At 50.2% G+C, this 18,509-nt stretch overlaps 1 protein-coding gene across 5 annotated transcripts in view; it reads right to left on the bottom strand.

Annotated features, from left to right (window-relative positions):
• Positions 1–2,175: 2,175 nt before the first annotated feature.
• The window catches only part of WIPI2 (WD repeat domain, phosphoinositide interacting 2), a 42,089-nt gene continuing 25,755 nt past the window's right edge, over positions 2,176–18,509 (bottom strand). For 3 of the 5 annotated variants that reach the window (XM_032755802.2, XM_032755808.2, XM_032755815.2), the window contains 9 exons: positions 17,654–17,750; positions 17,125–17,222; positions 16,310–16,402; positions 11,608–11,678; positions 8,337–8,444; positions 6,893–7,057; positions 6,024–6,131; positions 4,503–4,633; positions 2,176–3,406 (listed from right to left, as the gene is read on the bottom strand). In XM_032755802.2, coding sequence (XP_032611693.1) covers positions 3,294–3,406; positions 4,503–4,633; positions 6,024–6,131; positions 6,893–7,057; positions 8,337–8,444; positions 11,608–11,678; positions 16,310–16,402; positions 17,125–17,222; positions 17,654–17,750 — 984 coding nt within the window. In that variant the 3' untranslated portion in view covers positions 2,176–3,293. The remainder of the gene's footprint in view (positions 3,407–4,502; positions 4,634–6,023; positions 6,132–6,892; positions 7,058–8,336; positions 8,445–11,607; positions 11,679–16,309; positions 16,403–17,124; positions 17,223–17,653; positions 17,751–18,509) is intronic. The other 2 variants (XM_032755804.2, XM_032755814.2) reach the window with 1 other exon arrangement.

Below are 18,509 nucleotides of genomic sequence, written 5' to 3'. Positions count from 1 at the left end.
CCCACGTGTAACCTCCATGTGAATTACACATTTTTTTTTTTTTTTTTGAGACGGAGTCTTGCTCTGTTGCCCAGGCTGCAGTGCAGTGGCACAATCTCGGCTCACGGCAACCTCCGCCTCCCAGGTTCAAGCGATTCTCCTGCTTCAGCCTCCCAAGTAGCTGGGATTACAGGTATGCACCACCACACCCAGCTAATTTTTGTATTTTTAGTAGAGACAGGGTTTCACCGTGTTGGCCAGGCTGGTCTCGAATTCCTGACCTCGAGTGATCTGCCCACCTTGGCCTCCCAAAGTACTGGGATTACGGGCGTGAGCCACCGTGCCCAGCCTCTGAATTACACTTCTTGCCTGTACTGTCACCTCCCTCCCACCTGGCTTATTCAAAAGTCAGAACTGAATAAAAATCGTGTTTAATTGCAGAAGACACATTTATGTTGTAGCATTTATTGAGTGCCCACCGCCGGCTGGGCACTGAGTTGGGCGTTTGCAGGACACGCAGTCACACACCACCTCACAACAGCCCTGTGAGGTAGGGATGAGTCCTGCGGAATGGTCCAGAAAACGCAGGCTCCCAGGCGCCCTGCCCGCTCCCACAGCTAGGCGGGGGGTACGGCGGGGACTGAAGCAGTTCTGACTCCGGGTTCCATCCAGCTCTTGGTCCCATTGTTTCAGAGATTACAGAAGGTTTGGTCCCAGAGTCCACTGAGCCCATTCACAACGTTTACAGGTTTTGTTTCCTATCCCCCACCCTCATTGTCATTTTTGAAGTTTGGAAAAATATAATTTAAAAATGAATGAATATGAGTGTACAGTTTGGAGTTCGGCAAATTAGTCCATGTTCTGTTTGCTTCAGGGTCCCTCTCCACCTGGGTCTCTGGTGCAGCAGTAAGAGTTCTAACGGGCAACTCAGCGGCCTCCCTCTGTCCCCGTCACTCCTGGGCATGTCTGAGGCCGCCAGTGAGGCTGGGACTCACGGGTTTGAGCAGAGGAAGAGGAGCTGGTGGCAGTGAAATGGGCAACGGGAAAGTGGAGGCGGGTAACCCTCCACAATGGCTGCTCAGCAAACAGAAAGCCTCTTCATTCTTCTCAACCAAGAATCTGCAGTCCTCCTCCCTCCTCTAGGGCACGCAGCTTAGCCCTGACCCAGGCAAGCACAGGGTTTCCTGTGGTCTGCAGGGAAAGCACCCAGCCAGCCCTGCCAGGGCCACCCGAGGGGGAGTGTGGGCCGAGGGTCACAGGACATCCGAGGCCTCCTCTGCAACTGCCTCATCTTACAGTGCGGGAAGCCCAGGCTGAGCGAGGAAGAGAATTCCCAGCATCTTCCAGTACTACCAATCCCAAAGACGAGACCTGGCAAAGGAGATTTGAGTCTCCAAATCACCACGACAGGCAGGCACCAGAACAAACGATACTTTCACAGAACTGGAAATGCAGCTCACTCTTTGGTGGCAGGAAACCCTAGCTCAGGGTTCCATATCTCTTGTGCACACTTTTCCGCCCCACGAACACTCACTCTAGCCAAAAGTGCCTCCCAGGAGATGGAGTGCACGGTCAGGTTCTAGCGACAGCCCTCTGGCCTCGCACCACAAGACGCAGGTGTGGGTCAAGGCTGCGTGCTGCCGCGGCCCTTCTCATCCCTGCTCAAGCATAGCCTGCTCTGGCCTCAGCGGTCCCCACTGTCTCAGCCTGTGTGACCGGGATCCCATTTCATCAAAGGTCCAGGACAGACATGCAGGTTTTGAAGGAAAAGTTCAATCAGCCCACTTGCACCTCTGCCGAATGCAGATATTGTGTGTGCCACACACCAGCGGCTGGGAGGAAGCCGGTATAGTTGAGTCGGACTCCAGCGTCCCCTGCATTTAGGAGTTTGCCAAAAAGCCAACCCAGGAACACTGGGCATTTCACCACAGCCGCTCAGCTGAGGGGACAACTCCCCTCCAGCTCTTCGCCCAGTGTGACCATGACAATCATCTGCAAACAGGCGTCCCAGCCTCCCTCGGTTCAAAAACCCGAGCCTGCAAAGGCAGGGTAAATACAGTTTTTGCTTTTTCCCTTCTATCTGTAACTTACACCACTCCAAAGATTCTAAAACCATCTCTCCTGCCATTAACTCCACTTAAATGCCCTCAACACTTTGGCTGCTGGGTGTCTTGGTTTGGAATGCAGAGTCTGAGGTACTTGAGGTTGTTTTAATTCCGTAAATATGAAAAGCGAAGCGAGACAAATACTGAAGCTTGCAACCACAATCTCTCATCGGTTTGCTGAGGAAATTTTCTAAGATGAAAATAGAAAGGCACATGTCGCCCTGTGAAGGACGTGGCCCATCCGCCTTCTCTCTGTCGCTGTCTCCCGCTATGACCTCTCACACAGGTAGGAAGCCCCTGCAGACAGCGGGGCCAGCGAAAGGACAGCTCGGACGGTCACCAGACTTGAATTCTGTGCTTTCCTGGGCATAGGAGTAGCTACAAACTTTCCTTAAAAAAAAAAAAAAAATCACACAGTTTTTCAACAGGAAGAGTAAAGTAGAAGAACAGATCATTTAATTACACAAACAAAATCCCTTTCCTTTGCTCCAGGGAGTCCAGGCAACCTTTCAGGTTCATTTGCTGCCTGAAAGAAAGGTTTTTAGTATCAGAAAGAACCTCGCTCTCCTCCAATATCCACATGGAAAACAAGATCAGAAACAAAAGTCCACCATGGAAGAAATCCCAGAGTGATCCAATTTGGAAAGAATTTAATAAAATAAAACGGAGGGAAAATGGTCCAGGTGGGGCCCTAGGGAGAGAGGACTCTTGCCCCAGCCAAAGTCTGCCCAGCACACCTGGTAGGCAGCCCCTGGGCCTGTCACTGCAGAACTGGCCTCGACAACCAGCCCCACTGCGCGTGCTGCCATGCCTTCCTTACACACTTGGCATTATGTACAGATATTAAAAAACCCAACGGCAGGTGGCTGGAAAGTGGCTTCTAGCTCCCCTATGCTGGCTTGGCACGTTCATGCATGCAAAGCGAGGAGGTTTTGCGGGCTTCACCAAACAGTTAACTTTGGCAAAAAGAGAAAACAAACAAACAAAATGCTAAAATTCATAAGCAGGATTTAAAAGCCACTGAAGTGAAAACGATGTATTTCCTCAGCGTTATGGAGTTAGACTACCACTACAATCTTTTTTTTTTTTTTTAATAAAGTCTCTGCCATCCTCTCCCCCGACTCAGGTCAAAGTTCATAGCAGCAGTGCACAAAGTCCTCTGTGAAGCCAGTGTTCTCTGCTCCCCGGGTCAGAGGTCACAGGTCAAATTCAGTCAGTCCGAAGAATCATGGGAGGGTGCTCGCTGTCCTCATCCAGGCGCAGGGCGCTGGCCTCGTCCTCCAGGCAGGCACCACCCACAGCACCCAGGTCGTCTGTGTAGGCTGCAAAGAGATGATGAAGTCACCCTTCAAAGGCTGGTGACACACCACAGACCCCATGACACAAACTGAGGACTGTGTTTTGGAAACACTGGTGTATATTTATAAACTGCAGCCTGTATTAAGACGTTCTGAATTCTGATTGCTTTCTAATGAAATCTTTGCAGCCTTAGGCAGCTCGAGATGAAGTCATTTGTTCTCTGACATTCATAAATGTCAAAATGATGCCTGCACAGTAAACAGGGGCTCCCTAATGGACGGGCCACAAACTCTCTCAAGCTGGTTAAGAGCTCAAAAATAACGCCAGGAAAAAAAATGACACTAGGAGACTCTCAGGGTGGGCTCATGAACTGGAAGCGCCGGTTCACGGATGGGAGTGGCAGCGAGCAGGCACAGCCCCGCGTGGGTGCAAAACCACAGGCTCTCCCACTGGAGTGCGAGTTGGCTTTTTAAGAAGGTGGTTCACATAGCCAAGGCTGTGGCTGGAGGATCTCATGCATGGGTCCCAGTGCTGCCACTGGAGGGGAGCCCCTTGGCCTCATTCCCCTACAGCTTCTGCACTTCACAGGCTCAGCATGAAGGCAGTACTTGATGCAGATTTGCTGAAGGATGAAAAAGGTGGGAGGGAAAAGACCGAGGCGAAACCCTTGGCAGTACTTTTCAGGGTAGTATCTTGGCCGAGAGGTGGCCAGTCTGGGCGCAAGTCACGTGCCCTCAAAGTCAACTGAGCCAGGATGACATCTTCTTTAAAAACGGAGAAAATGGGCCTGGTACGGTGGCTCATGCCTATAATCCCAGCACTGTGGAAGGCTGAGGCGAGAGAATCACTTGAGCCCAGGAGGAGTTTGAGACCACCCTGGGCAACATAGGGAAACCCCATCTCTCCTTTAAAAAAAAAAAAAAAAAAAAAGGAAATGAAACTGAACTCAGCCTTAAGAGGCCTTGGGAACACCCATTCACCAACCTCGCCTATGTCCTCAGAACCAGTCCCCATCTTTCCCAGTGAGGAGCCGGTGGGGTGGCTCCGGAGCCAGCAGGAGGCAGGAGCACTCAGGGCTGTGGGGCTAATTACCTTCCAGGTTTGCGTCATGCCCCTTACCAAGTCTCGTTGGGGATGAAGGCACGTAAGTACCTTTTGCTGCAGCTGCGCCGTATGTCTGAGTGACTAAGGGGCAGTCGTGAGAGGCAGCGTCCAAGATCTCATTGGTCGTTTCCAGACTGCCGTCCAGCCTGGAGGGGAGAAAGCGTTTCCACACAGGGCGGCCTCGTGGGCAGCACACACTGGCTGCCCTGCGGCAACAGAGCCGACGCGCCACTCACCACACAAGACGCCAGGCATTCATCATGCCGTGGCAACTTTAATCTCCTTGTGTATCTGCACACATTTTTACATGAAGAGTTTTACATGGAAAGTCTAAAGAGGGAGTCTAAAGGCAATATTTCACTTCTACGATGGAAGAACTAACTAATAACGAGGAATCACTATTTACAAAAAAAGTCAGGCTAGCCCGGGTGCAGTGGCTCACGCCTATAATCCCAGCACTTTCGGAGGCTGAGGTGGGCGGATCACGAGGTCAGGAGACAGAGACCATCCTGGCTAACCCAGTGAAACCCTGTCTCTACTAAAAATACAAAAAATTAGCAGGGCATGGTGGCATGCAACTGTTGTCCCAGCTACTCAGGAGTCTGAGGCAGGAGAATCGCTTGAACCTGGGAGACAGAGATTGCAGTGAGCCGAGATCGCGCCACTGCACTCCAGCCTGGGTGACAGAGTGAGACTCTATTTCACAAAAAAAAAAAGAGGAGAAAAAAAAGCTAGGTGCAGCGGCTCACTCCTGTTAACCCCAACACTTGGGGAGGCCAAGGCAGGAGGCTCACTTGAGCCTAGGAGTTCCAGACCAGCCTGGACAACCTAGCAAGACCCTGCACAAAAAAATAATTAGCTGGATGTGCTGTGTGCCTGTAGTCCCAGCTACTAGGGAGGCTGAGGTGGAAGGATCCCTTGAACACGGGAGGTCAAGGCTGCAGTGAGCTGTGATTGCACCACTGCTCTCCAGCCTCGGCGAGAGCGAGACCCTGTCTCTAAAATAAAAAATTATATGTTGTTAGAACTTTTTGATCATTAAAAAACATGTAAGAAAGAATGAAATTGCATTACTTCCCGATGAACAAATGTTAACTCCCTGTTTTCCAAGAACAAACCTGTACCTCACAGTGAGACAAGAGGCTCTCAACCACGTGCACTGAATTGTGGAGGCCACCACGCTGTGCCCTTCCTTTCCAAATGCGAAACTCCACCCTGCGAAGGAGGGCCTGGCCTTCCAGCACCTCTCCCCCAGCTAAGAACAAATGCGGCTCCCGCCACCCCTTCGTCGCCTCTGTGCCCAGTCCCTGAGGGAGCCCTGACACCGCCAGCTGCAGCCTGGGGCTCCCTGTCCTGCGGCGGCATCGATTTCACCTGGGAAAGCGAAGCTCCCGACCTGCGCAGCATGGGCCGCCATGCTGGAATCTGCCCCTCTATGTCACTGGTTTGCAAGGAAATAAACAAGCATTCGCCAGGTGCCCTGAAAGTCCCCCGCCAGCGCAGAGCAGCTCCGTGAAGCGGCCGGAGCAGACTCACCGGTGCTGCTTCATCAGGGCGCACTCGCCGCCCTCCTGGGGGTCCAGGTTGTACATGTACAGGTACCCGTCGGCGGCACCCACCAACAAGCGCGGGATCTTCTGAATTCTAGGGAGAATAAAGAGCAGCCAAATTCTAGACAACTGTCACAAAAACGGTCTTACTACATGGCAGCCTCACTTTTGGCAGGCGAGGGAAGAGACCCCAGCAAGATGAGCACAAGGGCAGCTGCAGGCGTCTGGCACCCCACTGACCTCGGCTCACAGGGCCAAGGCTGCACTCGTGTGCTGAGCCCTGAAGCCCACGGGAGACGAGAGTGGGATGAAACCAGTTTTGTGGCTTCTGGGATTATTATGGGTAGTCGTCGTCAGAGAAGTTTTCCAGGATGCTAGTCAGATAACAAAACTGGAAAATGATGTTTAAAGACGCGCGGAAGCCCAAAGCCCTGCCATCACTGGATGTAATGACAATCTTTCCTGCACACAGCACAGAACCTCCACAGGCCCCGTGTGTGTTCTGAAGCCAGACCCTGGAGCCAGACGGACACCTGAGACTCGGCAAGTGCGGTTTCTGTGGCCCCAAAGGGTTAACTATGGCACACTCACGAGGTTTGACTTAACGTCTTTCATTAATACCGCAGACTGTCCACAAAAACAGAACCGGAGCCCGTGTGGAAATGGACCCCCGCACAGAGCGTCAAGCCTAGCGCCTGCCGGGGGCCTCCCATCCCCGACAACTCTCGATGGACTGTTGGCTCTAAGAAGCTGCTCCTGTTCAGGAGAAGCACGGAAAGGGTCACAAACCACCAGGACTGGGCCCCTCGGCCTGAGGCACATGGGGTGGGGGACGGAGGCACTGGCTCTACTCACGTGGCTAGCGAGCAGATGTTTTTGTGGCCGCAGAATGGCAGGCGGACTGTGGCGAAGGCTCTGCCCTGGTTGAACATTTCTGTCACTTGGGAAGGCAGGTAGCTGGTGGAGGCCATGAGCACTTTCCCGAAGTACCCGGTCCAGGTGGTGGGCTCCTCTGGGGGTCTGGAAGGAAAGGCCACCAGACACATGAAGCTGCACCCTCCCTGGGGGGACAGCCACCCCCTACTCACACAGACGCACAGCTCTGGAGCTGACAGCAAAAGTCTCCATTCTTCACAGGAAAATTAAACAGGGTTGGTTATAAGCACTCAGGGCCCCAGGGGCATCACTGAGCTTCCTCTGGGAGGTGTCGGGGGAGGGGGTGTCACGGAGCTTCCTCTGGGAGGCGTTGGGAGAGGGGGTGCTCAGGCTTCAGGGAGGAGCTGCAGCCTTTGGCCGCGGACAAGACGTGGCCGGTGACCACACATCCCCTTTGCAAGGGTGTGAGGACGTCTAGGGCCTAACTGATGACCCCTGCTAGGTCTCTGTAACAGAAATCTCCAAAAACCTTGAGTATAGACCCCAAAATGTTATTTTCCCGTATCCTGTTTGTGTTGCTATTCATCTTTTTTGGGGGGGAGGGCGGGGCATGTTCCATTTGTCTTTTTAAAAATTGTGATGAAATATACATAACAAAATTTATTATTTTTGACCACCTAAAGTATGTTATTGTAACGCTGATCTGAGTGGGATGTTCTTTTTAAAATTTTTAAAGAGAGGCTGGGCACGGTGGCTCAGGGGCAGATCACTTGAGCCCAGGAATTCCAGACCAGCCTGGGCAACATAGCGAAATTCTGTCTCTACAAAATTTTAAAAATTAGCCAGGCATGGTGCATGCCTATAGTCCCAGGTACTCAGGAGGCTGAGGCAGGAGGATCGCTTGAGCCCAGCAGCTAGAGGCTACAATGAACAATAACTGTACCACTGAACTGCAGCCTGGGCAACAGAGTAAGATCCTCTTAAAAGACCCGCCTCACGCTACGTATTCATTGCAATAATAAATTCTTGTGGAAGCTGTCCATGTCTCTGCTTACCCAGGGGCAGATAAGAGACAAGCCATTCACCCTAGTGGGCTGCCTGATCACAAATGCTTTGCTGGTGAGGGGAACCTGAGGAGGGGCCATCTACACTGACTAAAGGATGCCCACCTGGGCCCTCCATGCCCTACGCAAGGCCTCTGTCTATCCTGCGTGCTGCCCGCGGGAGAAGCTCATCTGCTGGGGCCCATCCTCCTCACTGCCACGCCTGGATGCGGAAGTGCTCGCTCCATGGCCAGCTCCAGGGTCTTCACTGGCTAATGATGTCAGAGGGTGGGCGGATCCGTGCTTACCTCTCATCCCGGCAGGAAGAGCGGACAAAGGGCTTTGCATAATTTTTAAAGAAACGTATAATTGCAACTCACTTTTCTTTCACAGTCTCAAGTTTGAAGATGTGCACGGTTTCAGTGTTGCTGGAGGCGGAGAGGAACATGCCGTCCATGCTGAAGGCCAGGGAGCAGATGCTCACGCACCTGGGGAGATGTGCAGGTTGGGGCGGGCCACCGGAGCCAGCAGCTGCCCCAGGGGTTCAACTCAAGTGGCGGAGAAGAGCTCCTGTCACGGGCACACTTGGGCCTGCTGGTTAAATTTTATTCCCCTCCAGCCACCTTCTCAAACATTTTCCTTGAGAGAGGAAAATGTTCAAAAGGAAATACTAAGAACAATTCTTAGTTAACACAGCTGCAACCTTCCAGATGACAAAAGGAATAGGATTTCACTAAACCACTTTTAGCTGAATTAGGATGGATTTATAGTCCTAAGGTGAGTAAAAGAAAACTCAGTAATTTAAGTTACAGCCATTCTTTCCACACCAGAGGGTAAATCGGCAACCTCAGTAAAGTTTAAGAACAGAGCAAAGGGCCGGGCACAGTGGCTCAAGCTTGTAATCCCAGCACTTTGGGAGGCCGAGGTGGGCCGATCACGAGGTCAAGATACCGAGACCATCTTGGCCAACATGGTGAAACCCCCCGTCTCTAATAAAATTACAAAAATTAGCTGGCTGTGGTGGCGGGTGCCTGTAGTCCCAGCTACTCGGGAGGCTGAGGCAGGAGAATCGCTTGAACCTGGGAGGCAGAGGTTGCAATAAGCCGAGATCGCACCACTGCACTCCAGCCTGGGCGACAGAATGAGACTCTGTCTCAATTATTTAAAAAAAAAAAAAAAAAAAAAAAAAAAAAGAGCAAAACTTTCAACAGGCAAAGTGGCTCAAGTGTGTTTTAAAAATCAATCGGCATCCCAAAGCCACTAAATTCATGTGAATTTCTTCATAACCCTAGAAATACAAGACACTTTTAGCCCTGTCCATAATAGCAAGGGGTTTTCCTGGAGTCAGTGTTGACCGTGTGTATGAATTAGGTATGGGTTATGAATTAGGAATGTTCTCGCCTTAATGCAGCATCCAGCGATGGGGGTGGGGTCAGGGAGGTGCAAATGAAACCGCCTTTGCAAAATTATGACTGAGACGGTGAACGAGATCTAACTTCATTGGCTCCATCTTGCTTCTCACCTCCAAACTGTCCTTGTTCATACCTCGGCATAGGCTGAATTAACTTTGGGAGAAAGTTTGCTTATATTTTGCAGACCCTACACTTGATGGATCCACTGGCCCCACACAGATCAATGAACTGGCTCATCTGATCTTGTGGCCCCCAGCCAGGAACTGACTGAGCGCAAGAAGACAGCTCCGACTCCCTAAGATTTCATCTCTGACCAATCAGCCCTCCTGGCTCACTGGCTTCTCCCCACCCAAGTTATCCTTAAAAACTCTGCTCCCTGAATGCTCAGAGAGACTGATTTGAGTAGTAATAAAACTCCAGCCTCACGCACGGCCGGCTCTGCATGAATTACTTTCTCTACTGCAACTCCCGTCTTGACGAATCGGCTCTGTCTAGGCAGCGGGCAAGGTGAATCCCTTGGGCGGTCACCCAAACATTCCATTTGCTACAGGCAAAGGAATGTGAGAAAAATACACGTGGAAGGCACTAGAGATGCATGGAGAAAGGGGTTTAACCCAAGGATCAAAAAAAAAGCCTCCTCGAGGGCAACACTCGACTTGGACTCCCAGGGTTACAGAAGCTGGCCAGGCCACCAGATCCGCCAGCCCACGCAAGACCCTGGTGGATAAAAGAGATCGGCTCTTCTGAGGATCCGAAAGTGCGGTACTGCTGGAGCCAGGGCAGGGACAGTGAAACAGAATCAGGCTGGGCGGAAGGGCTGGTGCCGGGAGGCCTGCTGAACCAAGGCAGGGGGCCTGGGGCTAATCCTGCAGGACAGAGGTGTGGTGGGAGATGTCAGGTGGGGTGTGATTGGATTATATTTACATTTTTCAAACAGCCTGGGTGAGAGTCTGAAGAACGGCCTGACAGGAATCCAGGGCAACAGCAGAAACCAGGCAAAGCCTGGATCAGGTGGTGTGGGGGGAGGGGCACAGGGCGGGCCAACAGCTGGGAGATCCCTGGAGGCACCATTCAGGTGGAAGGATGCAGGGCCGAGTCCCTCTGGCTTAGGTGCCAGGATGCTGGCGGGGTGGCAAGTGGCGCTATTTACCAAGATGGGGAGTGTGAGGGACAAGGGGCCAGGGGCAAACTGGCCTGGGTGGCTTGAGGTGCCCAGTGCCCAGCAGGCAGAAGGAATACGGGCACCTCAAGAAGGAAGCCGGGCTACACGTCTAGCCCCGGGATCAGCACACACACAGGCTGTGGGGGTGAGGAAGGGGGTTGGGTGAGGAGCGGCTCCAGGGCAGAAACAGGCACAAGAGGGGAACTGAGCAGAAGCAGCAACACAGGAAAAATCCAGAAAGGTGTGGTGTGAGGAAGACCAAAGGACACGAGGAGGCAGGAGCTGGAGGAGTGGTGACGTTTGGGGATACTGAGGTGCACCTGCTGCACCTGTGGGGATCCCATGAGGAAGGGGGACCAGATGGCGGGAGAGTCCCCGAAAGACAGCCCCTCCTCTTTCAACGGCCACCCTCAGGGAGGGAGGTACTGATCCGAGACGAGGAGCCAGAGACCTGAGGTCGGGTCCTGCCAACCACGGCCATGCGATTCCAAGTGGTCCCTAGAGCTCAGATCTGAGGCACTGGCTCCAGAGCCCGAGGCCTCCCCTGCTCTACTGTCCGACGAGGGAGGGACAGTCCTGCCTCCAAAGCAGGCGCCACAGGAGGCACCTAAGCACAGATGAGAGAAGCTTTGCAGCCTGGAGGGAGGAAGACAAGGGGCTGCGGCTTCTGGGTTAAAAGAAGGGGCCAACGCCATTTGCTGAGGGTGAAAACGGAGCTGGAGAGCTGGAACAGGTTCTTAGAGCGTGGCCTTTAAAGGGGAGGGTGTGCTACCCATGAGGTTGCCGCACCACACCGTCCCTTAGAGCAGGCTGGGAGCTGCCGGGCACTGGAGGACCCACCTGGTTACTCTCACGCTAGCTGGTGGGATCGCAAACAAAAACCCAGTTTGCTTTTCTGAAAGTGCTCTTGAATTCCCATGACAAGACCGACTCCCAGATCTTACCCGGTGACCCAGCCGGGCTAGAAATGCTCGTGTGGAATTCTCCTGGGGGTTCTACTTGTTTGTTCGTAGATAACATAAAACTGAAATCCAAATACAACCTCCAGAATCCATTCTGGACATTCATATACTTTACCTCTTCACTCCTCTCCGAAACTCAAAGAGTTTTTGTCCTTCTGGAATGGAAAATACCCTAATCACGGTCCCCTGTGGAAGGAAAAGAGAAGAATTTGAGCTGAGTTAAAACAGGAATATCCGATCTTTCACAGCAGACTGCAAATGCGCCACACAGCTATCTCCAGGACAGCTCTGCCCTGGGCCACCGAGGAGTTTGGGGTCCCCCAGGGCCCCTTTGAGTATCACTTCCACACTTTTTGCCACGAGCATAGAAAAACACTCCCCTGTTCTATTGTTGACTTAATGTTCAATCTTTTCTTTAAACCTATTTTAATTGACTACTTACTCTCGACACTAACAGTCTTGAGGGCAAAAGTGGCATATCATTCTATTGTTCCGAGTCATCTGAAATTTAAACTATTAAAAATAAAAGCCTGGGCTGGGCGTGGTGGCTCACGCCTGTAATCCCAGCACTTTGGGAGGCCGAGGCGGGCAGATCACCAGAGGTCAGGAGTTTGAGACCAGCCTGACCAACATGGAGAAACTTTGTCTCTACTAAAAATACAAAATTAGCTGGGTGTGGTGGTGCATGCCTGTAATCCCAACTACTCGGCAGGCTGAGGCAGGAGAATCGCCTGAACCCTGGAGGTGGACGCTGCAGTGAGCCGAGGTCGCACCATTGCACTTCAGCTCTGAAGCAAGACTCCGTCTCGGAAAAAAAAAAAAAAAATAAATAAATAAAAGCCTGGATTTGTGTGTGGCACACGGGCAAGACCTTGTGGTCTGACGAGGCTTCAGACCCCACCAAGGTCTTTTCTGCTACTTTAAATTCAGTTACCGACCAAGAGAGCTGATTAGCTGGAAATCTCAACTACCTTATAAGGAGTCAATCCCAACTCACGAAATGGTAAGATGCACATGAAGAAAATCTTACTAAGACAAAGAACTAGGAATGCAAGGGAGCTCGGCACGTGCCTGCTTTAATGGGAAGTGTCTTGAAGATGCCAACTTCCCCTAGTAAGTTAATATCAGATCTGCAGATGATGAGACAGACATGAACATCTGGGAGAATAAATAGAGAAGCGCCAAGAAAATAATGAGCAGGACTTTGAATGCTTGAATATTAAAAGAATACTATCAAGTGATATAATGGTATTAAATTAGCACAAAAAGAAATAGACTGATGGAAAGAAAGGCCTTAAAATGGATAGCATTCCAAATTTGCAGGGCAGGAAGAATTATTCAACATTCACCCTCCTACTATACAAATTTTAGGAGGTTCAAACTGTTAAATATAAAAACTGTTAAGAATATCTAGGCGGATGGAAGGTCAAGGTGGGCAGATCTCCTGAGGTCAGAAGTTCGAGACCACCCTGGGCAACATGGTAAAACCCCATTTTTACTAAAATACAAAAAAGTTAGCTGGGTGTGGGCCGGGCGCGGTGGCTCACGCCTGTAATCCCAACACTTTGGGAGGCCAAGGTGAGCGGTCAACTGAGGTGAGGAGTTCCAGACCAGCCTGGCCAACATGGTGAAACCTCGTCTCTACTAAAAATACAAAATTAGCCGGGCATGGTGGTGCATGCCTGTAATCCCAGCTACTCAGGAGGCTGAGGCAGGAGAATCGCTTGAACCCAGGAGGCGGAGGTTGCAGTGAGCCGAGATCGCGCCAGTGCACTTGAGCCTGGGCGACACAGCAAGACTCTGTCTCAAAAATTAGCTGGGTGTGGTGGCACGCACCTGTAGTCCCAGCTACTTGGGAGACTGAGGCACAAGAATCGCTTGAGCCCGAGGTGGAGGTTGCAGTGAGCTGAGATCGCGCCATTGCACTCCAGCTTGGGCTACAGACGGACTCTGTCTCAAAAAAAAAAGAAAGAAAGAGAGAAAGAGAGAAAGAAAGAAAGAAAAAGAAAGAAAGAAAGACAGACAAGACTATCTAGGCCGAATGCAGTAACTCATGCCTGTAATCCCAGCACTTGGGGAGGCCAAGACAGGAGAAACACTAGAGCCCAGGAGTTCAAGACCAGCATGGGCAACATAGCGAGACCCCATCTCTACAAAAACAAAAAAATCAGCTAAGCCTGATGGTTTGCTCCTGTTGTCCCAAGAGTGGAGGCTGCAGTGAGCCATGATCATGCCACTGCACTATCTCTGTGATTATAAATAGTAAAAAGTGGCTGGCGTGGTGGCTCACTCCTGTAATCCCAGCACTTTGGGAGGCCAAGGTGGGTGGATCACGAGGTCAGGAGTTCATGACCAGCCTGGTCAACGTGATTAAACCCTATCTACTCAAAATACAAAAATTAGCTAGGTGTGGTGGTGCGCACTTGTAATCTCAGCTACTCAGGAGGCTGAGGCAGGAGAACTGCTTGAACCCGGGAGGCGGAGGTTGTGGTGAGCTGAGATCACACCACACTGCACTCCAGCCTGGGGGACAGAACAAGACTTCATTTCAAAAAAAAAAAAAAAAAAAAAAGTAAAAAGCAGCAGATGACCTAAAGTGTAGAACACCAAGGAATTGTTTACATAAATTATGGTAAACTCATACAATGGGATAGTATACAGCTATTAGAAATCAGGATATAGGCCAGGCACGGTGGCTCACTCCTGTAATTCTAGCACTTTGGGAGGCTGAGGTAAGTAGATCGCTTCAGCTCAGGAGTTTGAAACCAGCCTGGCAACACGGTGAAACCCCATCTCTACAAAAATTACAAAAATTAGCCGGGCGTGGTGGCAGGTGCCTGTAGTCCCAGCTACTTGGGAGGCTGAGGTAGGAAGATCACTTAAGCCTGGGAGGTAGAGGTTGCACAGAGCAGAGATTGTACCACTGTACTCCAGCCTGGGCAACAGAGCAAGCAAGACTCTGTCTCAAAAAAAAAAACTGGTACTTGAGACCAGTTGGTTCTCTCTGGATGGAGGGACACAAACTGAGTTTGTAACATTGAGAATTAGAGAATGAACTATTTTCTGCACCCATATACAAAAATAACCACAGCAAAGGTTTTGTCCTCTGCAGCCTAAACTTTTAGATGGAGACATAATTTTTTTGGTGCACATCTACCGTGCAATACTAATTAATTAAGAGTTGTTTTGTTGCCACACGACCGCAAGATTCTTGAAAGCAGGATTAAGTCACAGGCCTCAGTGGGGCCTCAGCACCTGGGACAGAGCAGGGCTGGGAAGGCCTTGCTGCTCTCACTCCACAGATAAGAGGATTCCATGTAAAAGCAATCAAGTTTCCTCTTTATAATCCAGAAAAAAAAATTCTATTTTTATGGGCCTTAAAATTCCATCAAGTACTTTTGGGCCTTTATAAGAGCTACTAAAAAAACACAACAGTGAGACTTGATTAGTCAAAGGGTAACAGAATTTCAGGGCCATTTCAAAGGGAAAAGAAAAGGACAAGGTGATATTGGGATAGTCTAGCATAATAGAATCAAAGTCAGGCTTGGAGTCTGACCCCTCTGTTGCTGCCCAGCTGGGAAGCCCCGGGCACACCGCTTAACCTGTCTGAGCCCTTGCTATGAAACAGAGAAATGTTTACCTTGCTGAGGGGAAACAAACGAGGTAATGAAGATAAAAGATCCAGGATAATTCATGACACAGAAGTGACCCATAAGCGGTGACATCATTATTACAGAACTCAGGTGTGAGACTGAAGAACAAAGGCCCAGGCAGGAAAGCTAAGGAAGTGAGCCGACATTTTATTGTATCTTCTCTGGTCGATAGTTTGAGGGGAGAGACGGCTTGAAAGGGGAGGTTATTTTAGGATTTCAATGAGAAGCAAAATCATATCCAAATCAAAGTAAAGGTCATCGGTGGGCAACGAAGAGCGGACTGGCATCCAGAGGAGACAACGGAGGTGGGAGAGCAGACGCGACCTCAAGACAGAAGAAGAGAAGACGGAACTTTCAAGAAAAGAGGAACTGAAACGAAGAGAGGCACAGTCCAAGTGAGGAAGAGAACGAGGAGCCTTCAGTCTCCTGGGGGCCAGGGAGCCTCGCCACGCGGTCACAGGTACACGGGGACATTTAGAGGCCATCTCCTTTAAAGCCAGACATTCTTCTTACTGGAATCTCTTGAATTCATAGTTAGAAATACATATAAAAGATTGATACATGACTTAAATACACTACTACCTACGGCAGCAACGTATTAGAAACATAAAGTCCCAAAAGGGTGATGTTGACATAAATCACAACTAAATACTGCACGGCCATTACGAGTGCTTTTGAACTTAGACAAATGTCATGCAGAGTGAAAAAGGATAAATTATACCCATAGTAGGATCCCAATTTTGTTAACTAAAGAGAAAATGAAAGGAAATGCACTGAAATGTGTTCAGACTGGCTGGACAGAATTCTGGCCTTGCTTTTTCCCATTTCATCACTGTCTGGGTTCCCTATTGTCATGTGTTAGTTTCATCATTTAGAAACACACTGGGTGAGTGGCGTGGTTACACACGGCACTTCTGTCTCCTCTGGACATGTCTGTATTTTCTACTACAAACGTGGACCAGCTCTCCCGTCCCAGTGGCACACCGCAAGCTCCGCTCACTCTCGGGCAGCACACGCCCACGGCCTGACAAGCGGGTGGCTGTCTTTGCTTCTCCCGGAGCTGGTAAGTATAGGCCCTTGCCTCTAAGCTGGCTGTGTGAATGGAACTGAAAAAGTCTGTGGACGCCTTGGCACCAGTGCCCCCGCGGGGAAAAGCAGGCTCACCTTCTCCGAAGCCGTGGCAAGTTTAGTTCCACTTGCGTCAAAGGCCAATGCCGCTAAAGGACTGTCGTGAGCTGGAATCATGTTTGCAGCTCTCTGAAAAAGGGACACCAATAAAGCGTGGCCGCTGCACAGTGCCAATTAGCTGTTCCTAAAACACCATTATGGTCCAAACAAGTGCCAGACCCACTTGATTTACTGGGGCTGGGCATCCAAGAAATGCTGCTCCAACTTTAGAAAAAGCAAAGCAGCTTATCCCTAAGGTTTTCTATGTTCCTTCAAACATTCCCGTGGCGAGGAGCTCAGCACTGGTCTGAACACTGCAGCAGATCCAGAAGCAGAATGAGCCAGACCTGCTCTGCTACTGAGAAGAGAGTAGCGGGGCTGGGCGTGGGGCACCTGCCTGTAATCCCAGCACTTTAGGGGGTTGAGGCGGGAGGATGGCTTGAGGCCAGGAGTTGCAGGCCAGCCTGGGCAACCCAGCAAGACTCCATCTCTACAAAAATAAAAAATTAGCTGGGTGTGGTGTTGCATGACTGTAACTCCTTGGGAGGCTGAGGCAGGAGGATCACTTGAGCCTGGGAGGTTGAGGCTGCAGTGAGCTAGGACTGCACCACTGCACTCCAGCCTGGGCGACAGAGAGAGAGAGACCCTGTCTCAAAAAAAAAAAAAAAAAAAAAAAAAAAAAAAAAAAAAAAAAAAAAAAAGTGCAGCGGTTGTATTGCTGAGCCAAGTCAGGATGCCAGGGACACCACAGTGCTCCTCTTCAGGAAAAAGCCACACTTTAGAGAGCTATTCAAGCAGGAAAGGCATCTCACCAAATTAATGGTATCGAAGACCTGCACCTCTCCGATGGTCGCGCTCCCTGGGTACGCCAAGTAGCAGTTGTCGTTGTTGATTGACAGCGCACACAGGCCTGCAAATGACACATGGAGGACGAGATGCAAACTTCCACCTGAGAGTTCCTTCTTGGATGTCAGACATAATTCAGCATTCATTTAACAGAGCATTAGGAACAAATAAGAGCTTGGATACAATCTTGTTTGCTGTGTTAAGAAAGTTCTGCAACCCCAAATCCCCAACTTAAGTGATACCAGTATTGTAAAGAGATTAAAGGCCTTTGGTTTGAACTGATCAGTAACCTCAAACTTGAAAGTTGATCAAACCAATGAATTTATGTGGTCACATGACCAGCATCGGTAGGAAGGCATCTTGGTTTGGGATCAATACTTTTAAAATCTGTCTCATCTGCGGAACCTATAAAAAGAAAAAATCTCTCTCATCTATAGCTGTCTTTCAAGGGCAAAAATCAGAAAAATGAGATTCTCTCCTCACAAATTAGCTCACCTGCAGGGTTTGGAGGCGTCTCCCTGATCGTATGCAGCACCTTCATGTCCCGAATGTTGTGGATGTACAGGGACTCCTCCAGGCATACTATCAGCCTCTAGGCGAGAGACAAAACGAAACCAAACGTGAAGCAACAGCCAGTGCAACAACACCTGCCCAATCTCCACTTGACTGACTCCTGGACTACGACGCTCTCGTTCCTTCTATTGTTACCGTATTTTATTTTTTTGGAGTCAGAGTCTTGCTATGTTGCCCAGGCTGGAGTGCAATGGTGTGATCTAGGCTCACTGCAACCTCTGTCTCCCGGGTTCAAGTGATTCTCCTGCCTCAGCCTCCCAAGTAGCTGGGATTACAGGTGTCCGCCACCATGCCTGGCTAATTTTTGTATTTTTAGTAGAGATGGGGTTTCACCATGTTGGCCAGGCTGGTCTTGAACTCCTGACCTCAGGTGGTCCACCCCTGCCTTGGCCTCACAATCTTAGTTCCTTCTAGAACACCATGCAGACCGATGTTAGAAGCGCAGAGGATATAGCTGCTTTCCATCAACAATCAAGAAGGAGCCGGGCCGGGTGCACCTCTCCCTCATACTCACCCCAGCTCTACTGGGAATTCTAACCAGGCCATTTAGTTCAGTGTTAGGCAAATGCTAACCTACAGCTAAGACAAGTGTGCTGTGAATAGATTTGGAAAGATTTGCTTTTTAAAACTGATGCTGAGTGTGGCACAGGTAAAATGAAAATAAGGGGGTTATAAAAGGTCTAACATTTTATTGTGCACTCAGATTATTTTGCAAGTTCTTGCTCCATTTGGAAGAAAATGTAGACATGCAGACAATGCATCGCTGAGACGATTTATG

The sequence above is a fragment of the Hylobates moloch genome, unplaced genomic scaffold (assembly GCF_009828535.3).
Source record: "Hylobates moloch isolate HMO894 unplaced genomic scaffold, HMol_V3 SCAFFOLD_1, whole genome shotgun sequence".
NCBI classification, from domain to species: Eukaryota; Metazoa; Chordata; class Mammalia; order Primates; family Hylobatidae; genus Hylobates; species Hylobates moloch.
Note: the sequence above shows the minus strand (reverse complement) of the source record. Positions and strands in the feature narration are given on the sequence as shown.